Genomic DNA, 27961 nt, shown 5'->3' on the forward strand with positions numbered 1-27961 from the left:
AGAATACACCTTCTTCTCTGCACCCCATGGAACCTTCTCCAAAATTGATCATATCGTATGTCACAAAGCAAGCCTCAATAGATACAAGAGGATTGAAATAATACCTTGTATCCTATCAGATCACCATGCTCTTAGGCTGCAATTCAACAACAACAGAAAAAACAAAAAGCCTACACATACGTGGAAACTAAACAACTCTCTGCTAAATGACACCTGGGTCAGGAGAGAAATAAAGAAAGAAATCAAGGAGTTTCTGAAATTCAATGAAAATGAAGAAACAACATACCCAAATTTGTGGGATACATTGAAAGCAGTGCTAAGAGGAAAATTCATAGCACTAGTGCCTTTAAAAAGAAATTGGAAACATCGCACATAAGCATCTTAACAACACAACTGGAAGCCCTAGAAAAAAAGAAGCAGAAACACCCAAGAGGAGTAGACACCTGGAAATAATCAAACTCAGGGCTGAAATTAACAAATTAGAAACTAAGAAAACAGTCCAAAGAATCAACAAAACCAAAAGCTGGTTCTTTGAGAAAATCAACAAGATAGACAGACCATTAGCCAAACTAACTAAAAGGCAGAGAGGCAGTATTGAAATCAACAAAATCAGAAATGAAAAGGGAGACATAACAACAGACACTGAAGAAATTCAAAGAATCATAAGATCCTACTTTGAAGGCATATACGCCACAAAATTTGAAAATCTAAGGGAAATGGACGATTTTCTTGACCAATTTCACTTGCCAAAGTGGAGAGAGGAACAGATAAACAAGCTAAATAGTCCCATTTCCCCTACAGAAATAGAAGCAATCATCGATGGTCTCCCAACCAAAAAAAGCCCAGGGCCAGATGGTTTCAGTGCAGAATTCTACCAGACCTTCAAGGGCGAGCTAATACCGATACTCTTCAAGCTACTCCAAAAGATAGAAATGGACCGAAAATGACCAAATTCGTTCTATGAGGCCATAGTCTCATTGATACCTAAACCTCACAAAGACTCAAAAAAGAAAGAGAATTTCAGACCAATTTCTCTTATGAACATAGATGCAAAAATACTAAATAAAATACTTGCAAAACGAATACAGGAACACATCAAAGATATCATTCATCATGACCAAGTAGGCTTCATTCCAGGCATGCAGGGATGGTTTAATATATGGAAATCCATCAATGTAATCCACCATATAAACAAACTGAAAATAAAAAACCACATGGTCATCTCCTTGGATGCAGAGAAAGCATTTGATAAAATTCAACACCCATTCATGTTTAAAGTTTTACAGAGATCGGGGATACAAGGCACTTTCCTCAGCATAATAAAGGCTATATACAGCAAGCCAATAGCCAAAATCAAAGTAAATGGTGAGATACTCAAGGAAATTCCTCTAAAATCAGGAACAAGGCAAGGCTGCCCACTCTCTCCATATCTCTTCAATATAGTACTCGAAGTTCTAGCCAGAGCAATAAGACAACAAAAGGAGATCAAGGGTATCCAAATGGGAAAGGAGGAAGTCAAATTATCCCTATTTGCAGATGATATGATAGTGTACATAAGTGACCCTCAAAATTCTACCAGAGAACTCCTAAATCTGATAAACACCTTCAGCAAATTGGCTGGATACAAAATTAACTCAAAAAAGTCTGTAGCCTTCCTATACACAAATGACAAGCTTGCAGAGGAAGAAATTAGGAAAACCACACCCTTCACATTAGCCACAAGCAATATAAAATATCTAGGAGTTACCCTAACTAAGCAAGTGAAGGACTTGTATGAAAAAAAATTCAAAACTCTGAAGAAAGAGATTGAAGATGACTTGAGAAGATGGCATGATCTTCCTTGCTCCTGGATCGGGAGAATTCACATAGTAAAAATGGCCATCCTACCAAAAGCAATCTACAGATTCAATGCAATCCCTATCAAAATACCTACACAATTTTTAAAAGACATTGAAAGTTCAATTCTGAACTTCATATGGAAAAACAAAAAACCCAGAATAGCTAAAACAATCTTGTACAATAAAAGGTGCTCCGGAGGAATCTCCATACCTGATCTCAAACTGTACTATAAAGCAATAGTGATTAAAACAGCATGGTACTGGCACAGCAACAGGCTGGTTGATCAGTGGAATCGAATCGAAGACCCAGATATAAATCCACACACATATGGTCACTTGATTTTTGACAAAGAAGCCAAATCCATTCAATGGAAAAAGGATAGCATCTTCAACAAATGGTGCTGGTCTAACTGGAGGTCTATGTGTAAAAAAATGAAACTGGACCCATATTTGTCACCTTGCACTAAACTCAAATCCAAGTGGATTAAAGACCTCAACATAAAACCAGAGACACTAAGCCTCTAGAGGAAAAAGTGGGAAAGAGCCTGGAACATATTGGCACAGGAGACAACTTCCTGAACAGAACACCAACGGCCCAGGACTTAATGTCAACCATTAATAAATGAGACCTCATGAGGCTGAGAAGCTTCTGTAAGGCAGGAGACACTGTCAAGAGAACAAAGCGACAGCCTACAGACTGGAAAAAAATCTTCACCAACCCTACATCTGACAAAGGTCTAATATCCAAAATATATAAAGAACTCAAGAAATTAAGCACCACCAAACTGAATAACCCAATTGAGAAATGGGGCTTGGAACTAAACAGAGAATTCTCAACAGAGGAGTATCAAATGGCTGAGAAACACTTAAAGAAATGCTCAACCTCCTTAGTCATCAGGGAAATGCAAATCAAAACAACTCTGAGATTCCATCTCACACCCATCAGAGTGGCTAAGATAAAAAATTCAAGTGACACCACATGCTGGCGAGGATGTGGGGAGAGAGGAACACTCCTTCATTGCTGGTGGGAATGCAAACTAGTACAGCCGCTTTGGAAATCTATCTGGTGCTATCTCAGAAAAATGGGAATAGGGCTTCCTCAAGACCCAGCTATTCCACTCCTTGGAATATACCCAGAAGATGCTCCAGCACACAACAAGAAAATTTGCTCAACCATGTTCATAGCAGCCTTATTCATAATAGCCAGAACATGGAAACAGCCTAAGTGTCCCTCAGTAGAAGAGTGGATAAAGAAACTGTGGTACATATACACTATGGAATACTACTCAGCTATTAAAAACAAGGAATTCCCGAAATTTGTGGATAAATGGATTGAGCTAGAAATGATCATAATGAGTTAGTTAACCCAGAAGCAGAAAGACTCAAAATGTATATACTCACTTATATCTGCATACTAGCCCAAGGGGCATGCCCCACAAAAGCCTTCACTTACCAGGAAACGGGGACAGAGGGGAGGACATCCTATTGGGACTCTAGATGAGAGAAGCATGGGAGAATAGCAAAGTAGAAGGATTCAGAGGGTCCTAGAAACCTACAAGTAAAACATTATGATAGGCAGATTTGGGCCCAGGGGTCCCACTCAAACTAAGGCACCAGTCAAGAACAATACAGGCGGTAAACTTTAAACCCCTACCCAGATCTAGCCAATGGTCAGAACATTCTCCACAGTTGAGTGGAGAGTGGGATATGACTTTCTCACGTACTCTGGTGCCTCACATTTGACCATGTTCCCTGGAGGGGGAGACCTGGTGGCACTCAGACGAAGAACAGCAGATTACCAAGAAGAGACTTGATACCCTATGAGCATATACAGGGGGAGGTAATCCCCCTCAGGAACAGTCATAGGGGAGGGGAATAAGGGGAAAATGGGAGGGAGGGAAGAATGGGAGGATACAAGGGATGGGATAAACATTGAGATGTAACAATAATAAATTAATTAAAAAAATAAAAAATAAGGAAAAAATAAAAACAAAGCAGAAATCTAATCACTTCCATCTTAAATGCTATGCCATAACATAAATTAAAAACAGAAAAGTTGAGAAACAAGAAGAGGAAGCGGAAGAAAATTTGTATTTCCCTTTATTTTTATTATGAAAGATTTGTGATCCAGAACACACTAAAATGACACTAATTTGATTGTTAGTTCACCCTTAAAAAGAACTTTGTCTTTGGCTTGCAAAGAGTGATCCATGGGGAGTAGCATTATGGTACAGACATGAGGGCCTGAGTTAAAACCTAGAATACCTGCATGAAAACAGAATATAGCTGCGTGAACCTGTAATCCCAGTGTTCAACAACACAGAAAAGTTGCCAGGAACTTACTAGTCAGCTGAGCTGAAAGTACATGCTTAAATTTCTTTGAAAGTCCTTGTCCTAAAGACTAAAACACTGACAAAAGAAGGCATACGGCATCTTTCTCGGTCCTCCCTTTCTGCAGACATATAGTAACACCCCACACACACATACACACACACCAAAAACATATACGCATATATGCAAATATATAAATATATGCCACATGTAAACCTGTATACACCACATATATACATATACGCATATGGCAAAGGTGCAGCACACAGATACAGTGATATATATGTATCTAGCTATTTATTTATGAAAGTCTTATTTAAATCTGGCTCTGTACAATATAAATGAAGAATAATTATAATACATTTAAACATATATTAAAAATACATGCAAATTCTCAAAGTAAAACATGACTGATAAAAATTTAAAGAGTACAATATATAATTTATGTATGTATAATACAGCATAAAAACATACTTTCTCAAATGCACACATACATAAATAACATATTACCTACACAACAGGAACAATGGTTCCAAATGTCAAGGTGTCAAGAAGGAGGAGAATGAGGACTAAAGATGACAAAAGCATCGTCTGGGACCAGAAAGTCTGGAGTAAACTTATGACTTTCACCAACCAAGTTTATGAAGTACAGCATCCTACACACTTATCTGCAATGGGAAAATTGTCAAGGCCGTCAGATAGCTACATGTAATAATATTGGCAGGGAGAACACAGCTGCCATAGGACAGATTACCAGAACCCAAGTAGAAGAGTCAGGACAGAGGCCTTTCATTGGGGCCTCTTAGAGAGACTTGGCTCATTCTTGCTATCCACAACATATATACTCACCTACCCAAAACCACGCAAAATATCTTTTTCATTTTAATGAAGGATAGATATTTCACTTTGTGGTTTTATAAAGGACAATCCCATGTTTTCCAATTTTATCAATGGATACTCAAAAACCAGATGCTGGGGTGAAAACTTTCTATCATAGAGAGGCAGAGAAAGCATCCTTCCTGCTTTCTCTGACCTTCCTGCTCAGCTCACATCCCAGAAGAAAAGGCCAAACATCAAAAAGTACAAATCTTGCTAGCTCAGTTCACAGCCCAGGAGGAACTGGTCTGCTAGCACACCTAATAGGCCAGGAGGAAAAAAGCCAAACGCTAAAAGGAAAAGAGCTAAAGAGCTAATAGCTAAAAACCTAAAAATCCCCTTCCTCTCTATGCTGTCCTAAGTACCCTTTTCCCAAAATCCCTCCCATCTACTTGATCCCTGTCTGCTGGTTTCTTGCTCTGTCTCTTGACCTAGGATTAAATTTATTAATCCTGTGTACAGAAAGATCGTGGATTATAGGTGTGTGCTAAGACTGGGTGAGCCACACCATAATCTTCTGGAGTCCAGTCCTGGGGTGTGGACCAGGGCCTGAAGAAGGATGGATGCAAGAGCATCAAATGGAGGAGAGGGAGGAATGAGCTGGGCATAGGGATTAGGAAGAATTTTGCATCCTGACTGGCTGGCCGTCAGAGTGATACTTTATTTATACAGAACACATTGTGCAGGGATAGAAGCATGATGTTCCAAAACACAGATCACATCTTTTTTTGTGCCCAGACATGTGTTTTAATTTCTGCTTGGTCATAAGTCTAGTCATCATTAATAAACTAAGATAAAACAGAGTTCTTTTACAATAGTTGTTTTCTCATCAATCTTACCACCCAACTTTTAACAATATTGAAATTTCAAGGGCATATTTTACCAAAGCATGACAGCCTGTTCTCAGGATGTCAGCTCTTGAGGTTTCCAGGGCACTGGACAGAATGAAAATCTTCAAGCCAGCTTGGAAAGATTGTCATGCCCCAATTAGTATACAATCAACTTTCAATAGCTAATTGACCTCAGACCCGAGAAACATTTTCAGGCCAAAGCTGCTGCAGTCATTGTTCAAACATTACTCAATATTATAATGTTTATATCTTATATATTTGTAGAATTGATTTATATATCTAATCTTAGTATTTTTGTTCCTTTGTCATATGACACCGTAGTGGTCCTGTATAAGTTCACTTTTTCTAAAGGAGGTCTTAATATTTTATTCTTTTATCATTTATCCATACCATTCTTTGTCCATCAGCAGTAGGAAGCGCTTTTAATTTGATCCGCTGTCAACTTCCTACCAAATATTGTTTACCTTTTTAAGTTTACTTTGTTTTGATTATTTTATTTCTGAGTAAGTAACATCCAGGGTCAGATGTCTCAGGAATATATTTGAGTCAGAGCCTCATAAGATGTTGCTGGCATAATTATTTGAGTCATGACCTCCAGGACATAAAGACCTTTGAGTAGGTCCAGATAAGGATATCTCCCTGAAAGTGGAGGAGTAATATGATGAGGACATTCCTAGGGAAACTAAGAAGAAGTGTTCATAAATGCTTTTTAAGAAAAATCAGTGCATGAATGACTCTTAAAAAAAAATTCTGGTGCAGTGGCGTGAGGCCGCGGGCTTCAAAAAATGAGGCCCTCAATGCATTCAGAGGAAAGAATGGTTGCATTCCAGAGTTACACAGAATTGTACACCCCTGAGAGCAGCCTGATTGAGAGGAAACACTTAGTACAATGTATTAGAAATACCCAAGTCAAGATCATCCAAGATGGCGTCGATCGCATACTGTGTCTGATTCAGGGAACAGCAGTGGCTGCCAAGCCACCAAAGGGCCATACTTAGAGTACCAAACACAGTGCTGGTGTTACCCACAGAGAAGAGAATCCTGTCATGTGGATCTTCCATGCCCTCCTGTGGCAGGACCATGGGAATACACTCTGGTGAATTCCCAGGGGTCCTGGGTCGCCGCTGCAGCCGCTGCTGCCTTTTGGGTGGTGTGGGCCAAGGAGATGGCGTTCAAAGAGGGGGTGCTGTTTGAGTTGAGCCCAAGTGAGGACTGCACCACCCACACCACAAGCCCCATGGACCTCCTCTCACAGGTTGGGGCCATGATCAGTGCTGGATCATGCAGAGGTGCATACTAGGGGCAGCACCAAGGTGGGGTGCCCATGGCAGATGGAGCATGCAATGGAATTAGAGACTTAGGAAGCATGAATCAACAGAGGCACAAGTTCCCCCTGGGCAAAAAGCTGAGCTAGGCCAACATCAATGGTTTCTGTGAGCAACTCAATGAAGACTTTGAGGGGCCTCCACTTGCTACCTGCTTGATGATCCACATGATCCAGTACCCAGAGGAGTAGAAGGCCATCCCACCTTGACAGCCAGCAACAATCTGGAGAATTGAACAGTAGCAGGAAATCTGGCCCTGAGGGCAGGGAAGCAGGAGAGCTGACGCTGAGGACTCAAGAACAGGAGAGCTGGCCCTGCTCTGAGGACACAGGAGCTGGAGAGCTGTCTCTAACCTGAGGACACAGGAGCTGCAGAGCTGGTCTTGCCATGATGACAGAGGAGTTGGATAGCAGGCACTGCCCTGAGGACATGGGAGCAGGAGAGCTGATCCTGCCCCCAGGACATAGGAGAAGGAGAGCCAGCCCTGCCATGATGACACAGGAGCAGGAGAGTGGGTCCTATGGTTAGAACAAGGGAGCAGGCCCTGATCCAGGGCTCTGAGCTGACCTCACATCAACATCTACCCCATGTATGACCTACTGCGACACATGAAGGGGCCGGACCTGCAGATTCAAAGATTAAGAATCTCCTTGACACACGGCAACAATTGGATATCCAACAGCAGTCCCAGTGAGGATCTGGTAACGAGAGTGTAGGCCTCAAACCAGACCCATGACTCATAGCAATGAACATTTGAAAGTAAACATATGTGGACAAAAGGCTATACTGTGTGATACACTACAGATTCTGTAACAAGATTTTTTGGCTTATCTGTTCATCTAATTTTACACGGGGTGGAGACGGATTTTGGTGCATAGCACGTAAACCATAAACATTCAATAAAAGTAAAAATAAAAATAAATAAATAAATAAATAAAATAAAATTTCCATCACTCCAATAACCCCAAGTTGTACAAATAATAGAAGCCCCCTAAGCATGTGATACAAAGAGATCAAGGCCAAAAAGTGGGAGATCATTAGCGTCAGCTTTACTGGATCTTCTTTAAACAGTTGTGCTGGCTTTATGACTTTCACTGTTCCAATTAGATATGGCTCTGTCAATAATCACCTTTTACAATAAACAGAACATTCTTGGATAAAAGGTATGTGTTAGGCCTGGATGAGACACACTATAATCACCTGTTCTTTGATTAAAGGTATGTGGTAGGGCTGAGCCACATGAAACAATAAACAGGTTTTTACAGTTCATAATCAGAGGGTTCAAAAGGGGAACAAAATATTCTGGACCACCAATTTAAAGACATGAGATGATTGTGTATTAACTACTAGCTTCCTGAATAGGAGATAGACTTCTTCCTGTATCCTCAGACAGGAAATAGATGAAGGAAGTGGTGTAATTTTTAAAGGCATTATTCAATATATAATCTGTTAAACAGGAGCAAAAAGAGCCCTACTGACCTCCAAAAAAAAATCTCATGTTGTTACTCCATCAAATAACAAGGTATGATTTGAACATGAAAGTTGTGAGAGTAAGCTTTCATTTAGTGCATGACAGTTAACTGTGTTCAGATGTAAAACAGTGGTCATTGAAGATTGTTCTGCCTTGATTCTCTTGTTCTCTATATAGGATTAGCCCCAACAACTACCAATTCGTGGTTGCTTTAAAATTTGCCATTGAGGAGATCAACAGGAATGCCCTTCTTTTACCTAACATGTCTCTGGGATATGGCATTTACAATGCTGGGCCAACACAAGATGATACACTGTACATTTTTTTTATTTGGCTCACGGGGCAGAACAACATCTTCCCAAACTACAGCTGCAGAAGTGTGGAAAAATCTGTGGCTGCAATCACAGGAACAACGTTTGAAATTTCTTCCCTAATTGGCACATTTCTGGAACTTTATAAATATCCACAGGTGAGATTTTATGAGTGGGAATTAATTAAAGTATTCCCCTTTGATGTCGGCATTTGAATATGATTGAAAAACGTTAAACTGAAGGTCTTTGTTTGTACAAGATCCAAATTACTTAGTTTTGGGCTGGATGATCATCCCATAGTCAAGAATAATTTTTTGTGAAATCGTAAAAATAGGAGGAGTTTTCCTGCCAACACCACCCATGTACTCACCATAGCACAGCAGATACAGAGTGATACCTGTGCCTTCCTGTATTCTTCCCAGACCAAAAAATTTTATGAATCAAGAGGTGTTAAGGACAGCTTGCCTCAAAAAAAAAAAAAAAAGTGACAAAAAGTAGAGTGTTAAAATTTCTTTTATTCAACTGTGTTTATTTCTGTTTCTCCCTTAACCCCAAACAATTGACACTCCTTCGTATTTGTTTAATAACAAGCTTTATAGAGCAAGAACGGAGCAGTTACTACTCTAACCTTAACCCTATCTGCTAATCTAGTTTCCTCCCAGTGTAAATACCAGAGATTACTTATGCTTTGTAGCTTTTCCTGCTCCAGTTGAATCTTCCTCCTCTCTCATAATGTTACTGGGAATTCCTCCACAGCTGAATCTCCTGCTTTCTCCTGTAATACCTCACCCCCTGGCTGGCAGGAAGTTAGCTCTATTCTCTACCCTCCTCAGAGATTGGTTGTAAGATCCTTTATTTGTTTCTCAGTCGACAGCTGAGGGAGCAGTGTTTATACAACATTAAGACAGGAGATTCTTAAAACAAAGATTGAAAGAGGATACGGAGGGTACAAAAATTGAATTATGCAATAACATCATGCCTACAGGAGAGGACACCCAAAGCTCTCTTCTAGCCTTCTTGTGCACATGTGTATGCACCTGTAGAAACATTGGTGCACACACTTGTATGTACACACAGCCACCCAAACGAATACCCAATCTTTTTAAATGCATAGTTTTAAAGATTATATGCTCTGAAATTGTTGGTATATCTGCATTTCAATTGTTTGGAAGTCATGAATGAGATTTAAGATAGAAGGGAATATTTCAAATCATTTTCTGAAACTGGGTCCCAAATTTGAAATTGCCTTTAAATACAAGTTTGAATTTCTATAATTTGAAGATCTTGTTTCAGCCTCATTGAACCTATGATTTCTGGAACCTCCATCTTCATGTCACTCCCTATTTTCTTTTCTTAGCTGACCATTGGACCTTTTGAAATAAATATGAATGACTCTGCGAAGTTTCCTTCTCTGTATCAGATGGCCTCCAAGGAGTCTTCTCTGGCCTTAGGCATGGTCACATTGATTGTCCATTTCAGATGGAATTGGGTGGGGCTGGTCATCTCAGATGATGAGAAAAGTGTACATTTTGTCTCAGACTTGATACCAGAGATGGAAAAAAGAAGAGTCTGTTTAGCCTTCATGCAAATGATCCCAGCAAATCAGATGTTCCAAATGCAAAATGATGATGTCTACAATAGCCCAATTGTGAGCAACTCAGTAAAAGTTATTATCATTTATGGTACCACTGACTCTACTGTAGGTGTGCTCTTTAGAAGGTGGGAGCATATACTTCCATGGAAAATCTGGGTTACCACATCAGAATGGGAAGTCATTACTTCCATGCGACATTTCATTCTTGACTCATTCCATGGAACTCTCATCTTTTCACAACATCATGGTGAGATTTCTACTTTCAAAGAATTTGCAAAGACCGTAACCCCTTCCAAATACCCAGAAGACATTTTCCTGGCAAGACTGTGGGAAAATTATTTTAATTGCTCAATATCTAAGGCTTCCTGTAAATCATTTAAAAATTGTTCATCTAGAGGTTCCTTGGAATGGTTACCTTGGTATCACCATGACATGGCAATGAGTCATGGGAGTTACCATATGTACAATGCTGTGTATGCTGTGGCTCATACCCTTCACAAGATGGTTATGCATGAAGCAGACAAACAAGAAATTAAAAATGGAGGAAAAATGAAATTTCCCCCGTGGAAGGTAATGGGCTTTCCTTTGGAACCTGCACAGTGTTACTCCAGGTGTAAAAGAACTTTTGTTCACCTGTTTCAATTGCTGTCTCAGAGACTTACTGCCTCTGTCTGTTAGCCTAAGCCTAGTCCTAGAAGCTTCTAGGCTCCATACAATAAAACCTAGTCCTAGAATGTTTTCAGACTCAGATTTAATGCTTCATCAGCTCATACTTTCTCCTTCTTTCTGAGCTCATAGCTAGTTGGTTCAATTCAGGCATTCTGGAACAAATTTCTCTCTCCAATAAATTACTCATTCTGGACTTCTTCTCTCAGCCCTCAAACTAACTCCACCGATCTTTTCTAAAATTCTATCTCCTTCTCATTCTGTAGCTTGTTCTGTCTTTACCCATGTCTAGCTTGTTCTCTCTGTAAAACTCTCACAGTAAAACTGCCTCTTTTCTCTCTTTCTCTGTGTGGCTCCTACAAGTAGATTCCCTATCCCCTTTATTCTCAGGGGACTTGGGCATATCTTATTCATCACTTTTTCTGCCACCCAATTAAACAACAATTTCAAACATCGTGCTTCCTTCTACAAACTAACTTTACCCTGAATCGTTTAGAAATGAGCATATACCACCAAGCCTAGACCTAAACTTTTTTAACATGAAACTTGCTTTATACCAGGCTGTCTGTGAACTCAGATCTGAATGCCTCTGTCTCCTCGATTAAAGGTGAGGTTTAATTCCAGTAGAATCACACAGATGTAGGTCTTTGGATGTGATTTCCAGGAAGAGCAATCATTTTCTGAATTAAAATTACTCTACATGAAGGTAACTTTTAAAAATGGACCTGCAGGTGCTCTAAACAAGCACCTTAGGATTCTCTTTCCAAACAAAAGTTTCTAGACTGTTTTTAGTACTCAAAATAAAAATATAGACATGGGTGGAACTTATAATCAAGATGTCAATATTGTAGAAGCTAGTATTAAGAACCTAGGGCAAAGGATTATATTAAAGGCCAATCATGATCCTGCTCCACTGAAATTCTCATCTTAAAAACCCTAATCTCTTTGCAGAAAGTTCTTAACATGAACCAGGATCCAATTAATATTTCACATTCCTACCTAGTATAGAGTGTCACCAAATAAAACAATGCTAAATCATCTAAAGAAAATGTGTGTCTACTTTGGGTGTTTATACTTAACTCTGATTCCTCTTACTATGATGAAATACGTGGCCAAAAACCACTGAAGTGAAAAGGGGATTGTTTTGTTCACAATGCCAATTTACAGTCCCTCACTAGGAGGAACTCAAAGTGTCAGGAATTGGAAGCAGCTTGGCCACATCAACATCCACCATCAAGAACAAGGAGCAAATGAGTTACGTGCTGTTCAAGAATCTATTTCCATTATGTCCAGTTCTGGCCCAGCTCACAAAATGAGCCTACTAAAATTCAGAGTCGTTCTTCATGCCTCAGTTAAACCAAAGTTAGAAAATATTTTGTACACCTGCCTAGAGTACAAATTAATCTATACAGTTCTTCACTGAGACCTCATGCCCTGGTAATTCAGGATTGTGTTTGGCTCATAATTAACAGTGATCACAAACTATTTGGATCAATGTTGAAAACCATCAGCTTGCATAAAAGCCCAAGGTTTATCTCAGTAAACACCTATTCGCAGACTGCTGGAGTATGATATTGTTTCATTGTAAACACCATTTTGTTGTTTTATAACTGCAGTGATATTTCACTTTGAGACAGAAATTAATGTAAATGTGAACGTGCATGGTTAAATATTTTATCTGCACACTAAGCATGCTTATAAATCATGCATCTCTCTCAGCTAAACCACATCCTGAAGAACATTCAATTCATGAATGCTGGTGGAGACTCAGTAACTTTGAAACCTTCAGAAAAAGTGCATGTAGATTATGACATTCTGAACTTCTGGAATTTTCCACAAGGTCTTGGATATAAAGTAAAAGTAGGAACGTTTTCCTCATATTTGCCACCTGGGCAACAACTGTCATTGTCTGAGGACAAGATAGAGTGGAACACAGGAATTAGACAAGTGAGTGGAATTTCAGTTTTACTGTGCCTCCTGCCTCCTCATAATTTAAAACACAACAGCCCTACTGTATTTACAAACTCACTTTCAACATTCCAATATTTTTTCATAAGTTTATTTTTTTAATTTTTAATTTGTTCACTTTACATTCTGATTGTAGCGACCACCCTTGTAGCCTCCCGATCCCACCCTTCCTCCCTTATACTCCCTCCCTCTACTGGTCCTCAGAAAAGCGTGCCCTCCTCCCCTAACAACCAACCTAGTGTGTAAATCTCATCCTGGCTACCCGTATCCTCTTCCTCTGTAGCCTGGCAAGACCGTTCCACCAAGTGGAAGTGTTCAATGTGTGGGACAAGAGTCCATTTCAGAAGTTGTCCTTACTCCCATATTATAGGACCCACAAGAGACTGTGTTGTCTATCTACTACATCTGAGAAGAGGGACTAGGTCCACACCATGCATGGTCCTTGGTTGTTGCATCAGACTCTGCAGTAACTACCCCCTCCACCCAGATTTATTGCCCCCATTGGTCTCCTTGTGTAGCTTCTGACCCCTTCAGGTCCTTGTGTTCCCAAACTCTTCTATGAGACTCCATGTGCTCCATGCCAGAGTTTGTCTGTGTATCTCAGAATCTGCCTGGATCTCATTCTGGGTGGACTCATTCAGAGGACCTCTGTGGTAGGCTCACTTTCAGTTACTTCTCTTCAACTGCTTCTGGTATCTATTCTATTTGTCCTTCTGAATGAGAATTAAGCATTCTCCCTAGGGGCCTTCTTGATATCTAGTTTCTTTAGGTCTGTGTATGGTAGTCTGGTTATCCTGTATTATGTGACTAATATCAGCTTGTAGTGAGTATATATATATCTTTTTTTTCTGGGTCTGTGTTACTTCACTCAAGATTATCTTTCTACTTCCATCAATTTATCTGAAAATTTCAAGATTTCCTTGTTTTTAATAGCTGAGTAGTAACGCATTTTGTAAATGCACACAGTTTCTTTATCCATTCTTTGTTGAGGAACATCCAGATTCTGGCTATTACGAATGAAGCTGCTATAAACATAGTTGAGCAAATATCTTTGTGTGGTGGAGCATCTTTTGGGTTTATGCCAAGGAGTGGTATGGCTGGGTCTTTTTTATTGTTGTTGCCTAACTTATACTCTTTTTTATTTTTACTTAATTCTTTATTTTTATTTTTAAATAATTTATCAGATTACATCCCGATTGTTATATCCTCACTTGCATCTTCCCATTCTTGCTTCCCTCCCACTTTCACCCTATTCTCCTTCCCATAGACCTGTAACAGAAGAGGAACTCCTCCCACCACTGTATGATCACAGCCTACCAGGTCTCATCAGAATAGCCTGCTTTCCCTTCCTCTGAGTGCCACCAGTCCTCCTCACCAATGGGAAGTGGACAAATAGGGAGCACCAGAGTTCCTACCAGAGACAATCACGGCTCTTCTCACAACTGTGGAGAATTAGCTTTCCACTGCCTAGATCAGAACAGTGGGGTCTAGGGTTACTGCATGCATTGTCCTTGGTTGGCAGAGCAGTTTGTGAAGGCCCCCATGTGTGCGAATATGCCAGCCATGATGGTCTTCTTGTAGTGCTCCTGCACCCTCTGGGTCCTTCTCTCTCCCCATTCTTCCACATGCCTCTTACCTGGATTCCAATAGTGAGTACCAGCACCTGTCTTGATCCCCCACTGTGTGAAGACTCTCAGAAGACATCCATGTTGGACTAATATCCACTTATACATAAGTACATACCATGTGTGTCTTTCTGGATCTGGGTTGTCTCCTCTGGGATGTTCATGTCTAGCTCCATCTATTTCCCTGCAAATTTCAATATTTCTCTGTTTTTAGTAGCTGAATAGCATTCCATAGTGTAAATGTATCACATTCTCCTTATCCATTCTTTGACTGAGAGGCATCTAGGTTGTTTCCAGGTTGTGGCTCTTATGAATGAGGCTGCTATGAACATAGTTGAGCAAATGTCTTTGTTGTGTGGTGGAGCATCTTTCAGGTATATGCCAAAGAGTGGATTAGTTGTGTATTGAGGTAATCCTATTCTCAATTTTCTGAGAAAGTGTCAGGTTGATTTCTAAAGTATTTGTACAAGTTTGCTTTCCCACCAGGGATGAAGGAGTGTTCCCATTTTTTCACATCCTTACCAGCATGTACTGTCACTAGAGTTTTTGCACTTCTCTGATGACTAAGGACATTGAGCCTTTCTCTAAGTGTTTCTCAGCCATGTGATAGTCCTCTATTGAGAATTCTTTGTTTAGCTCTGAACCGCATTTCTATCTTTCTTTTTTCTTTCTTTGTTTTGTTTTGTTCTGTTTTGGTCCTTTTTGAATACAGGGTATTTCTGTGTAGCCTTGGCTGCCCTGGACTCACTCTGTAGACCAGGCTGGCCTTAAACTCACAGTGATTAACCTGCCTCTGCCTCCCAGGTCCTAGGATTAAAGGCGTGAGCTACCAAGCCCATTTCTTAATTGGGTTATTTGGTTTGGACGTTGCTAATTTCTTGAGTTCTTTATATATTTTGGATATTAGCCTTTTGCCAGATGTAAGGTTGGTGAAGATATTTTCTCAGTCTTTAGACTGTTGCTTTGTTATGTTAGAGAAGCTTTCTATTTCATGAGGTCATTTTTATTAATTATTGACCTTATAGCCTGGGCTGTTGGAGTTCTCTTCAGTAAGTTGTCTCTGCACTCCCTACTTTTTCTTCTAACAGATTTAGTTGTCTGGTGTTATGTTGACATCTTTTTTTAAAATTTATTCTTGTTACATCTCAATGTTTAGCCCATCCCTTGTATCCTCCCTTTCTTCCCTCCCTCCCATTTTCCCATTATTCCCCTCCCCTATGACTGTTCCTGAGGGTGATTACCTCCCCCTGTATATGTTCATAGGGTATCAAGTCTCTTCTTGGTAACCTGCTGTCCTTCCTCTGAGATCTTTAATCTATTACTTGGACTTGAATTTTGTGTATGTTGGTAAATATGGATCTAGGTGCGTTTTTCTACATGTAGATATCTAGTTAAACCACCACCATTTGTTGAATATGCTATCCATTTTTCATTAAAGGGATTTGGCTTCTTTGTTAAAAATCACGTGTCTATAGGTGTGTGAATTCATTTCTTGGTCTTTGATTTGATTCCATTGATCAACAAGTCTATTTCTATGGCAGTACTGTACTCTTTTAGTTACTGTTGCTCTATAGTATAGCTTGAGATCAGGGATGGGAATTTCTCTGGAGGATCTTTTATTGTACAAGATTGTTTTAGCTTTCTTGGTTTTTATGTTATTCTATATGAAGTTGAGAATTGATCTTTCAAATTCTTTTAAAAATTGTGTAGATATTTGACAGGGATTGCATTGAATCTGTAAATTGCTTTTAGTAAGATGGCCATTTTTACTATGTTGATTCTTCTAATCCATGAACAAGGGAGATCTTTCCATCTGCTGTTACCATCTTTAATTTTCCTTTTCAGAGACATGAAGATTTTTTCATACAAGTCTTTTACTTTCTTGGTTAGACTTACACCTAGATACTTTATATTATTTGTGGCTATTGTGAAGGGTGTAGTTTCCCTAATTCCTTTCTCAGCATGATTGTCATTTGCATAAAGAAGGGCTACTGACTTTTTGAGTTTATTTTGTATCCAGCCACATTGTTGGAGGTGTTTATCAGCTTTAGGAGTTCTCTGATGGAATTTTGCAGTTCACTTATATACACTATCATATCATCTGTGGGTAGGGATAATTTGACCTCTTCTTTTCCAATGTGGATCTCTTTTTGTTTTCTTATTCTTCTAGCTAGAACTTCAAATACTGTATTAAAGAGAAATGGAGAGAGTGGACAGCCTTGTCTAGTCCCTGATATTAGTGGAATTTCTTTGTGTTTCTCTCCATTTAATTCAAAATTTGCTATTGGCTTGCTGTATATAGTCTTTATTATGTTTAGGTATGTGCCTTGCATCCCTGATCTCCCTAAGATTTTAAACATAAATGGGACTTGGACTTTTTTGAATGCTTACTGGGCATCTAAGGAGAAGATTATATGGGTTTTTCTTTTAGTTTGTTTATATGGTGGATTGCATGGATGGATTTCTGTATATTGATTCATTCCTGCATGCTTGGGATGAAGCCAACTTGATCACGGTGAATAATAATTTTGATGTGTTCTTGGATTCTGTTTGTAAGCATTTTATTGTGTATTTTTGCATTAAAGTTCATAAGAGAAACTGGTTTGAAATTCTCTTTCTTTATTGGGTCATTGTAAGGTTTAAGTATCAAGGTGTCTGCAGCTTCATGGAATGAGTTTGGTAATGATCCATCCATTTCTTTTCTGTGGAGTAATTTTAAGAGTATCAGTATTAGCTCTTCTTTGAAGGTCTGGGAGGATTCCGCACTGAAACCATCTGGACTTAGGCCTATTTTGGTTGTGAGACTTTTGAAGACAGCTTCTATTTCTGAGGGATAAATATAATTATTTAATTCATCTATCTGATATTGATTCAGCTTTGGAAGTAGAATCCATCAAGAAAATTCTACATTTCTTTCAAATTTCATATTTTGTGGTATAGGCTTTTGAAGTACAGCCAAATGATTCTTTGTATTTCTTCAGTGTCTATTGTTGTCTCTCTTTTCATTTCTGATTTTGTTGATTTGGATAGTGTCTCTGCCTTTTAGTTAGTTTGATTAATGGTTTGTCTATCTTGTTGATTTTCTCAAAGAACCTGCTCTTGGCTTTGTTGATGTTTTGAATTGTTCTATTTGTTTCTAATTTATTGATTTCAGCACTGACTTTGATTATTTCCAGCCATCTACTCTTCTTGGGTGTTTCTGTTTCTTTTTTTTCTAGGGCTTCCAGATGTGTTGTTAAGTTGCCTATATGAGATGTTACCAGTCTCTTTATGAAGGCACTTAGTGCCTTCTCTTGGCACTGCTTTCAATGTGTCCCCTAAATTTGGGTATGTTGTACCTTCATTTTCATTGAATTTTAGGAAGTATATGATTTCTTTATTTCTTCCTTGCATCAGTTGTCATTGAGTAGAGAGTTGTTCAGTTTCCATGTGTGTGTAGGCTTTTTGATATTTCTGTTGTTGTTTTTTTTTTCTGAGACAGGGTTTCTCTGTGTAGCCTTGGCTGTCCTGGACTCGCTTTGTAGACCAGGCTGGCCTCAAACTCACACCAAAGCACCTGCCTCTGCGTCCCGAGTGCTGGGATTATAGGTGTGTGCCACCACGCCCGGCTTCTGTTGTTGTTAAAGTCCAGCTTTAGTCCATGTTGGTGTGATAGGATACCAGGTATTATTTCAATCTCCTTCTGTCTGTTGAGGATCTATTGGTGACCTAGTATATGGTCAATTTTGGGGAAGGTTTCATGAGGTGCTGAGAACAAGGTATAATCTTTTGTGTTTGAGTGAAAAGTTCTATAGATGTGTGCTAGATCTATTTGATTCATGACACTGGTTAGTGCCAATATTTCTCAGTTTAGCTTCTGTTTCATTGACCTATCATTTAGTGAAAGTGGGATGTTGAAGTCTCCCACTATTCAGGTGTTGGTATCAAAGTGTGGTTTAAGCTTTATTAATTTTTTTTCACAAATATGACTAACCTTGTATTTGGGGTGTAGATGTTCATAATTGTGATGTCATCTTGGTTGAATATTCCTTTGGTAAGTATTAAGTGCCCTTCCCCATATCTTTTGATTAATTTTGGTTGAAAGTCTATTTTATTACATATTAGAATGGTTACACTAGCTTGCTTCTTCTGTTCATTTGCTTGGAAGACATTTTTCCTATGTAATATCAATCATTGTGGCTGAGATTTGCTTCTTCAATGCATCAGAATGTTGTACCTTGTTTATACATCCATTCTCTTAGTCTGTGTCTTTTTATTGGAGAGTTGGGGCCATTGATATTGAGAGAGATTAATGACCCATGACTGTTAAGTCCTTTGGTTTTGATGTAGGTTGTGTTTGGGTGTTTGTGTAATTTTTGTTTTGTTAAAGTGAAGTTATCTATTTCGTGTGTTATCCTAGTTGTAGTTAGTCAGTTTGGGTTGGAGTATTCCTTCTGGTAACTTCTATATGGCTAGATTTGTGGATAGGTACAGTTTGAATTTGTTTTTGTCATGGAACATTTTGTTTTCTCTGTCTATGGTTATTGAAAGTTTTGCTGGGTACTATAGTCTGGACTGGCATCTGTGGCAAGATCTCTACCCAGGCCCTTCTGTCTTTGGTGGTCTCTGCTGAAAAGTCAGGTGTGATTCTTATAGGTTTGCCATTATATGATACTTGGCTTTTTTCCCCTTATTGATTCTAATATATATTTTTTTGTTCTCTGCATTTTGTGTTTTGATTATATTGTGGCAAGAGGATTTTCTTTTCTTGTCTACTATATTTGGTGTTCTGTAGGCCTCTTGTATGTTTATATGCATCTTGTTCTTTAAATTGGCAGGTATTTCTTCTATGATTTTGTTGAAAATATTTTCTGGGCCTTGGAGTCAGGCATCTTCTCTTTCCTCAAATTGTATTACTCTTAGGTTTTGTCTTTTCATGGTGTCTTTGATTTTTTTGGATGTTTTGGGTCATGAATTTTTCAGTTTTAACATTTTCTATGATGGTTACATCAAATTCTTCCATTGTATCTTCTACACCCTAGAATCTTTCTTCTATCTCTTGAATTCTGTTTGTGATGCTTTCCTCTGTGGTTACTATTTTCTTCACTAAGGTCTCTCTTTCCAACCTTTCCTCTGTTTGTGCTTTTATCGTTGTTTCCATTTTCATCTTCAGATTCTGAACCATTTTGTTGATTTCCTTCACCTAATTGTTGCAATTTCCTGAATTCCTTCCAGTGATTTATTCGTTTCCTTTCTATAGACATCTATCATGACCTCTCTAGGGTCCTCTATCTGTTTGCCTGTATCTTCTTGTATTTGTTTACCGATTTTATTTTTTCCTCCATTATTGTCTTCATTACTAAGGATTTGAGGAAATTTTCTTGTGTTTAAGTTGTGTTTGAATTTCCAGGGCTGATTGCTTTGAGATAACTGAGTTCTGGAGATATCATATTAATTTGGTTTTTGTTGCTTGTGTTTTTAGCCTGGCCTTTAGTCATCTTGCTGTTTCTGATGTTCCAAGGTAGTTTCTAGTGTCCTTCATTGGATTTTGAGAGCAGGTTCATAGTTGTCTATAGGTCGAGACCCTTCCCTTGTGGGGATTAGGTAACCCTTACCTGGATCAGGCAGGTGATCTGGGTTCAGCTCTGGGGAATTTGCTCCACACATTGGGCTGCCCCTGGGCCAGCAGACTCTGATGCTGATACTCTTGAGTCTAAGGCTCATTCTGAGAGAGAATGCAGGTATAGCCTGCTTGCCAGGCCAGGCCTTGGTGTCTTGGTTCAGTCCAGTAGAGAGTGTCTGTATAGTGGGATATTGGTCATTTCTTTGGTGCACATGCCTGTGCTCATCCAGACCCTGGGGCCTTGGTTCAGACAGAGAGTGTGTGTATGCAGCATTCTAGCTTGTGTTTGGCTGGCTCCTGGAGAATATGTTCACTCCTGCTCAGGACCTGGAGAGAGAATGTGGGTACAGTCTGCTAGCCTGAGGCATTTTCTTAGGCTTTGGAGAAAATGTCCAGACCCGCCTGGGTCCTGGGTCCCTCTGTGGACTGATGAGGTGATCCAAAGTCCAATCTATCCCAGGTCTACACTTTGGCCTCCCCCTGGGCCAACAGGCACAGGTGCTTGTGCTCTGCAGAACAGAGTTCAGATGGGGGTAGGGGGCAGATATGGCCCAAAAGCCTGAGTTTGGCTGGACTTTGGTGAGCTTGCCTGCTCCAATCTGGGAATCTGTGACTTTCTGTGGACCAGTGGAGAAGTCTGAGGTCAGATCCACCTGCTCTACTGTGTTCTCCCCTTTGACAGCAGATCCAGACACTCTACCACCCACAATTCAGTCCCAGATACAGAGTCTGATATATAAAGCACAGATGCAGCTCTTAGGTTGCTGTATGTCCAGACTCTGGGGACTTGGCACCAGTTCTCATGGGCCAGTTAGATGGCCAGAGGCAAGACCCACATGTGCTCTACACACTGTGGACCCCTCTTAAGTAGGGCTCTTGTGTTCTGCACCTCAAAGCCTGGTTCCTAGGCTCAGTCTGGCTGACTAGACATAGTGTGTGATCATCACAGCCATCTTGGATTTCTGTGGCTGGATCTTAAGGTAGACCTATTCCCAATTTACTGAGAAAGCATCAAATTGATTTCCAAATTGGTTGTACAAGTTTGTACTCCTGCCAGCAAATGGAGGAGTGTTCCCCCTTTGTCTACATCCTTGAGAGCATAGGCTGTAACTTGAGTCAGTTAAGTTTTTGATCTCAATCATTTTACTAGGTATAATATGGAATCTCAGAATTATTTTGATTTGCATTTCCCTGATGACTAGGGATGTTGAGCATTTCTTTAAGTGTTTCTCAGCCATATGATATTCCTTCATGAGAATTCTCTGTTTAGTTCTGTACCTCATTTTTAAATTGTAATATTTGGATTGGTGGTGTTTAGCTTCTTGAGTTCCTGGCTGGATGTGGTAGGAGACACAGAAGGCTGTGGATAACTTGGCCTGACCCAATGCTCATTCAGAGATCCAGAACGATTGCAGGAACCACAGCACAGGGGAGCTGAAGATCACTGGCTGTGAGAGACCAGAACAACAGGGCTAACCTCCTAACATCCACACCAGTGAAGCATTAGAGCTTCCAGCCTAGAGAAATCATGAGAAAACAAGTGAATCTATCATCAGACTCCCTCCATCCAACTCTGGAAGCTACCCAACAAAAACAAAGATGGCAAGATGTCTAATGGACAGTGTAAAAGCATACGCAAAAACAAAACAAACAAACAAACAAAAACAACATGGCATCTCCAGTTTCCTGCTATCCCAAAGAAAACAACCCAGAGGACTCAAATACAACGGAAATACAAGAAAATGACCTCAAATCCTTAGTAATGAGGATGATAATGGAGGAAACAAATAAAATTTGTAGTCAAATGCAGGAAGACACAGCCAAAAGGTGAGGCACATAAAGGAAGCACATAGAGTGGAACTGGAAAATTTTCAGGAAAATACAAACAACCAGATGAAATAAATAAATAAAATGGTTCAAGCTCTGAAGACCTATAAAGAGGCAATGAAAGAAACTCAGGAATATACAAACAACCAGATGAAAGAAATCAAAAAATCAGTTCAAGATCTGAAAATGAAAATGGATTCAATGATAAACACACAGACAGAAGTAAAACGAGAACGTGAGACCTCAGAGAAGAAGTCGAGCAACACAGAGGTGAGCTTTTCTAACAGAATCCAAAAGATGGAAGAATGAATCTCAGGTCTAGAAGATACAATCACAGATCTTGAAGCAACCATTAAAGAAAATGCCAAATCTGGAAAACTCCTGACACAAAACATTCAAGAAATTAAGGAAACCATGAAAAGAAGAAATCTGAGGATAATAGGCATTGAAGAAAGAGAAGACATCAGACTCCAGGGCCCAGAAACTATTCTCAACAAAATCATAGAAGAAAATTTCCCCAATCTAAAGAAAGAGATGCCTATAAACATACAAGAGGCCTACAGAACACCAAATAGTATTGACCAGAAAAGAAAAACTACCCGTCACATAATAATTAAAACACAAAATATACAGAACAAATAAAAAATATTAAAAGCTGCAAGGGAAAAGGGCCAAATAACATTTAATGGCAAACCTATCAGAATTACACCCAACTTCTCAGCAAAGACCATAAAAGCCAGATGGGCCTGGAAAGAGATCCTGCAAACCCTAAGAGACCACAGATGCCAGGCCAGACTACTTTACCCAGCAAAACTATCAATAACCATTGATGGAGAAAACAAAATATTCCATGACTAAAACAAATTCAAACAGTACCTATCCACAAATCCACCCTTACAGAAGGTACTAGAAGGAAAACTTCATCCCAAATGGTCAAACTACAACCAAAACTACTGAGGAAATAGATAACTATACCATGGCAAAAACACAACTACACGAACGCTCGACTAGAAACAACATCAAAATTAAGACTCTTAACAGTCACTGGTCATTAATATTTCTCAACATCAATGGTCTCAATTTGCCAATAAAAAGACACAGACTAACTGCATGGGTGCATGAACAAGATCCAACATTCTTCTGCATTCAATAAACATATCTTATCCATAATGATAGGCATTACCTCAGGGTAAAAGGTTGGAAAAAATATTCCAAGCAAATGGTCAAAAGAGGCAAGCAGGTGTAGCCATTTTAATATCAAACAAAATAGACTTTCAACCAAAATTTATCAAAAGGGACAAGGACGGACACTTCATACTCATCAAAGGTAAAGTCAACTAAGATGACATGACAATTCTGAACATCTATGCTCCCAATACAAGGGCACCCACATTTGTAAAAAATCTGCTAAAAAGGCTTAAACCACACATCGGTCCCCACACAATAATAATGGGAGACTTCAACACCCCACTCTCACTGAAGGATAAGTCATTGAAATAGAAACTAAGCCAAGAAATAACATCATTAAACAATGCCATGGGTCAAATGGATCTAACAGACATCTATAGAACCTTTCACCCAAACAAGAAAGAATATACCTTCTTCCCTGCACCCCATGGAAACTTCTGCAAAATTGATCACATCGTAGGTCGCAAAACAAGCCTCAACAGATACAAGAGGATTGATATAATACCTTGTATCCTATCAGATCACCATGCTTTTAGGTTGCAATTCAACAACAACAGAAATAACAAAAAGCCTACACATACGTGGAAACTAAACAACTCTCTGCTAAATGACAACTGGGTCAGGGAAGAAATAAAGAAAGAAATCAAGGAGTTTCTGAAATTCAATGAAAATGAAGGAACAACATACCCAAATTTGTGGGATACATTGAAAGCAGTGCTAAGAGGAAAATTCATAGCACTAAGTGCCTTTAAAAAAAATTGGAAACATCGTACATAAGTATCTTAACGACACAACTGGAAGCCCTAGAAAAAAAAAAGAAGCAGAAACACCCAAAAGGAGCAGACGTCTGGAAATAATCAAACTCAGGGCTGAAATTAACAAATTAGAAACTAAGAAAACAGTCCAAAAAATCAACAAAACCAGGAGCTGGTTCTTTGAGAAAATCAACAAGATAGACACACCGTTAGCAAAACTAACTAGAAGGCAGAGAGACAGTATTAAAATCAACAAAATCAGAAATGAAAAGGGAGACATAACAACAGACACTGAAGAAATACAAAGAATCATAAGAGCCTACTTTGAAGGCATATACGCCACAAATTTGAAAATCTAAGGGAAATAGACGATTTTCTTGATCAATTTCACTTGACACAGTTGAGTGAAGAACAGATAAACAAGCTAAATAGTCCCATTTCCCCTACAGAAATAGAAGAAATCATCGATAGTCTCCCAACCAATAAAAGCCCAGGGCCAGATGGTTTCAGTGCAGAATTCTACCAGACCTTCAAGGGCGAGCTAGTACCGATACTCTTCAAGCTACTCCAAAAGATAGAAATGGATGGAACATTACCAAAATCATTCACTGAGGCCATAGTCTCATTGATACCTAAACCTCACAAAGACTCAACAAAGAAAGAAAATTACAGACCAATTTCTTTTATGAACATCGATGCAAAAATACTAAATAAAATACTTGCAAAATGAATACAAGAACAAATCAAAGATATCATTCATCATGACCAAGCAGATTTCATTCCAGGCATGCAGGAATGGTTTAATATATGGAAATCGATCAATGTAATCCACCATATAAACAAACTGAAAATAAAAAACCACATGATCATCTCTTTAGATGCAGAGAAAGCATTTGATAAAATCCAACACCCATTCATGTTTAAAGTTTTAGAGAGATCGGCGATAAAAGGCAGATAGCTGAACATAATAAAGGCTATATACAGCAAGCCAATAGCCAAAAATCAAAGTAAATGGTGAGATATTCAAGGAAATTCCTCTAAAATCGGGAACAAGGCAAGGCTGCCCACTCTCTCCATATCTCTCCAATATAGCACTCAAAGTTCAAGCCAGAACAGTAAGACAACCAAAGGAGATCAAGGGTATCCAAATGGGAAAGGGGGAAGTCAAATTATCCCTATTTGCAGATGATATGATAGTGTACATAAGTGACCCTCAAAATTCCACCACAGAACTCCTAAATCTGATAAACACCTTCAGCAAATTGGCTGGATACAAAATTAACTCAAAAAAGTCTGTAGCCTTCCTATACACAAATGACAAGCTTGCAGAGGAAGAAAGTAGGAAAGCCACACCCTTCACATTAGCCACAAGCAATATAAAATATCTAGGAGTTGTTCTAACTAAGCAAGTGAAGGACTTGTATGAAAAAATTTTCAAAACTCTAAAGAAAGAGATTGAAGATGACCTGAGAAGGTGGAATGATTTTCCTTGCTCATCGATCGGGAGAATTAACATAGTAAAAATGGCCATCCTACCAAAAGCAATCTACACATTCAATGCAATCCCTATCAAAATACCTACACAATTTTTTAAAGACATTGAAAGTTCAATTCTGAACTTCATATGGAAAAACAAAAAACCCAGAATAGCTAAAACAATCTTGTACAATAAAAGGTGCTCAGGAGGAATCTCCATACCTGATCTCAAACTGTACTATAAAGCAATAGTAATTAAAACAGCATGGTACTGGCACAGCAACAGGCTGGTTGATCAGTAGAATCAAATCAAAGACCCAGATATGAATCCACACACATATGGTCACTTGATTTTTGACAAAGAAGCCAAATCCATTCAATAAAAAAAAGGATAGCATCTTCAACAAATGGTGCTGGTCTAACTGGAGGTATATGGGTAAAAAAATGAAACTGGACCCATATTTGTCACCCTGCACAAAACTGAAATCAAAGTGGATTAAAGACCTCAACATAAAACCAGAGACACTAAACCACTTAGAAGAAAAAGTGGGAAAGAGCCTGGAACATATTGGCACAGGAGACAACTTCCTGAACAGAACACCAACGGCCCAGGCCTTAATGTCAACTATTTTAAATGGGACCTCATGAGGCTGAGAAGCTTCTGTAAGGCAGGAGACACTGTCAAGAGAACAAAGCGACAGCCTACAGACTGGGAAAAGATCTTCACCAATCCTACATCTGACAATGGTCTAATATACAAAATATATAAAGAACTCAAGAAATTAAACACCATCAAACCGAATAACCCAATTGAGAAATGGGGCTTGGAACTAAACAGAGAATTCTCAACAGAGGAGTATCAAATGGCTGAGAAACACTTAAAGAAATGCTCAACCTTCTTAGTCATCAGGGAAAGGCAAATCAAAACAACTCTGAGATTCCATCTTACACCCATCAGAATGGCTAAGATCAAAAACTCAAGCGACACCACATGCTGGCGAGGATGTGGGGAGAGAGGAACACTCCTTCATTGCTGGTGGGAATGCAAACTAGTACAGCCGCTTTGGAAATCTATCTGGTGCTATCTCAGAATAATGGAAATAGGGCTTCCTCAAGACCCAGCTATTCCACTCCTTGGAATATACCCAGAAGATGCTCCAGCACACAGCAAGAAAATTTGCTCAACCATGTTCATAGCAGCCTTATTCATAATAGCTAGAACAAGGAAACAGCCTAAGTGTCCTTCAGTAGAAGAGTGGATAAAGAAACTGTGGTACATATACACTATGGAATACTACTCAGCTACTAAAAACCAGGAATTCCCAAAATTTGTGGATAAATGGATTGAGCTAGAAAGGATCATAATGAGTGAGTTAACCCAGAAGCAGAAAGAATCAAATGGTATATACTCACTTATATCTGCATACTAGCCCAAGGGGCATGTCCCATGAAAACCTTCACTTACCAGGAAACTGGGACAGAGGGGAGGACGTCCTATTGGGACTCTAGATGAGAGAAGCATGGGAGAATAGCAAAGTAGAAGGATCCAGAGGGTCCTAGAAACCTACAAGTAGAACATTATGATAGTCAGATTTGGGCCCAGGGGTCCCCCTCCACCTAAGGCACCAGCCAAGGACAATACAGGCTTTAAACCCCTACCCAGATCTATCCAATGGTCAGAACAGTCTCCACAGTTGAGTGGAGAGTGGGATATGACTTTCTCACGTACTCTGGTGCCTCACATTTGACCATTTCCCCTGGAGGGGGAGAACTGGTGGCACTCAGAGGAAGGACAGCAGGTTACCAAGAAGAGACTTGATACCCTATGAGCATATACAGGGGGAGGTAATCCCCCTCAGGATCAGTCATAGGGGAGGGGAATAAGGGGAAAGTGGGAGGGAGGGAAGAATGGGAAGATACAAGGGATGGGATAACCATTGAGATGTAACAGGAATAAATTAATTTAAAAAAAGGAAAAAATCCTACTGATCCATGATCATGGGAGATCGTTCCATCTTCTGCTATCTTCTTTAATTTCTTTTTCAGAGACTTGAATTTTCATATAGGTCTTTCAGTTGCTTGGTGAGAGTTACAGCAATATACTCTCCGTCTTTTTGTGGCACTGTGAAGTGGGGTTTTCCCCTCATATATTCTCAGCCTTTTTGTCTTTTGTATATATGAAGGGTACCAATTTTTTCTATTGATTTTGTATCCAGCCACTTTGTTAAAGGTGTTTATCAGCTGTAGGAGTTCCTTG

The 27961-nt window shown here is 39.3% G+C and overlaps 1 protein-coding gene across 1 annotated transcript in view; it reads left to right on the forward strand.

The window, feature by feature from the left end:
* The window catches only part of LOC127183509 (vomeronasal type-2 receptor 116-like), a 48147-nt gene that overhangs the window by 7858 nt on the left and 12328 nt on the right, over positions 1–27961 (forward strand). Inside the window, exons 2-6 of the mRNA XM_051139588.1 lie at positions 6516–6541; positions 7904–7911; positions 8876–9161; positions 10361–11167; positions 12983–13210. Of these exons, the coding sequence (XP_050995545.1) occupies positions 6516–6541; positions 7904–7911; positions 8876–9161; positions 10361–11167; positions 12983–13210 (1355 nt within the window). The remainder of the gene's footprint in view (positions 1–6515; positions 6542–7903; positions 7912–8875; positions 9162–10360; positions 11168–12982; positions 13211–27961) is intronic.

Source organism: Acomys russatus, chromosome 31, assembly GCF_903995435.1.
Source record: "Acomys russatus chromosome 31, mAcoRus1.1, whole genome shotgun sequence".
NCBI classification, from domain to species: domain Eukaryota; kingdom Metazoa; phylum Chordata; class Mammalia; order Rodentia; family Muridae; genus Acomys; species Acomys russatus.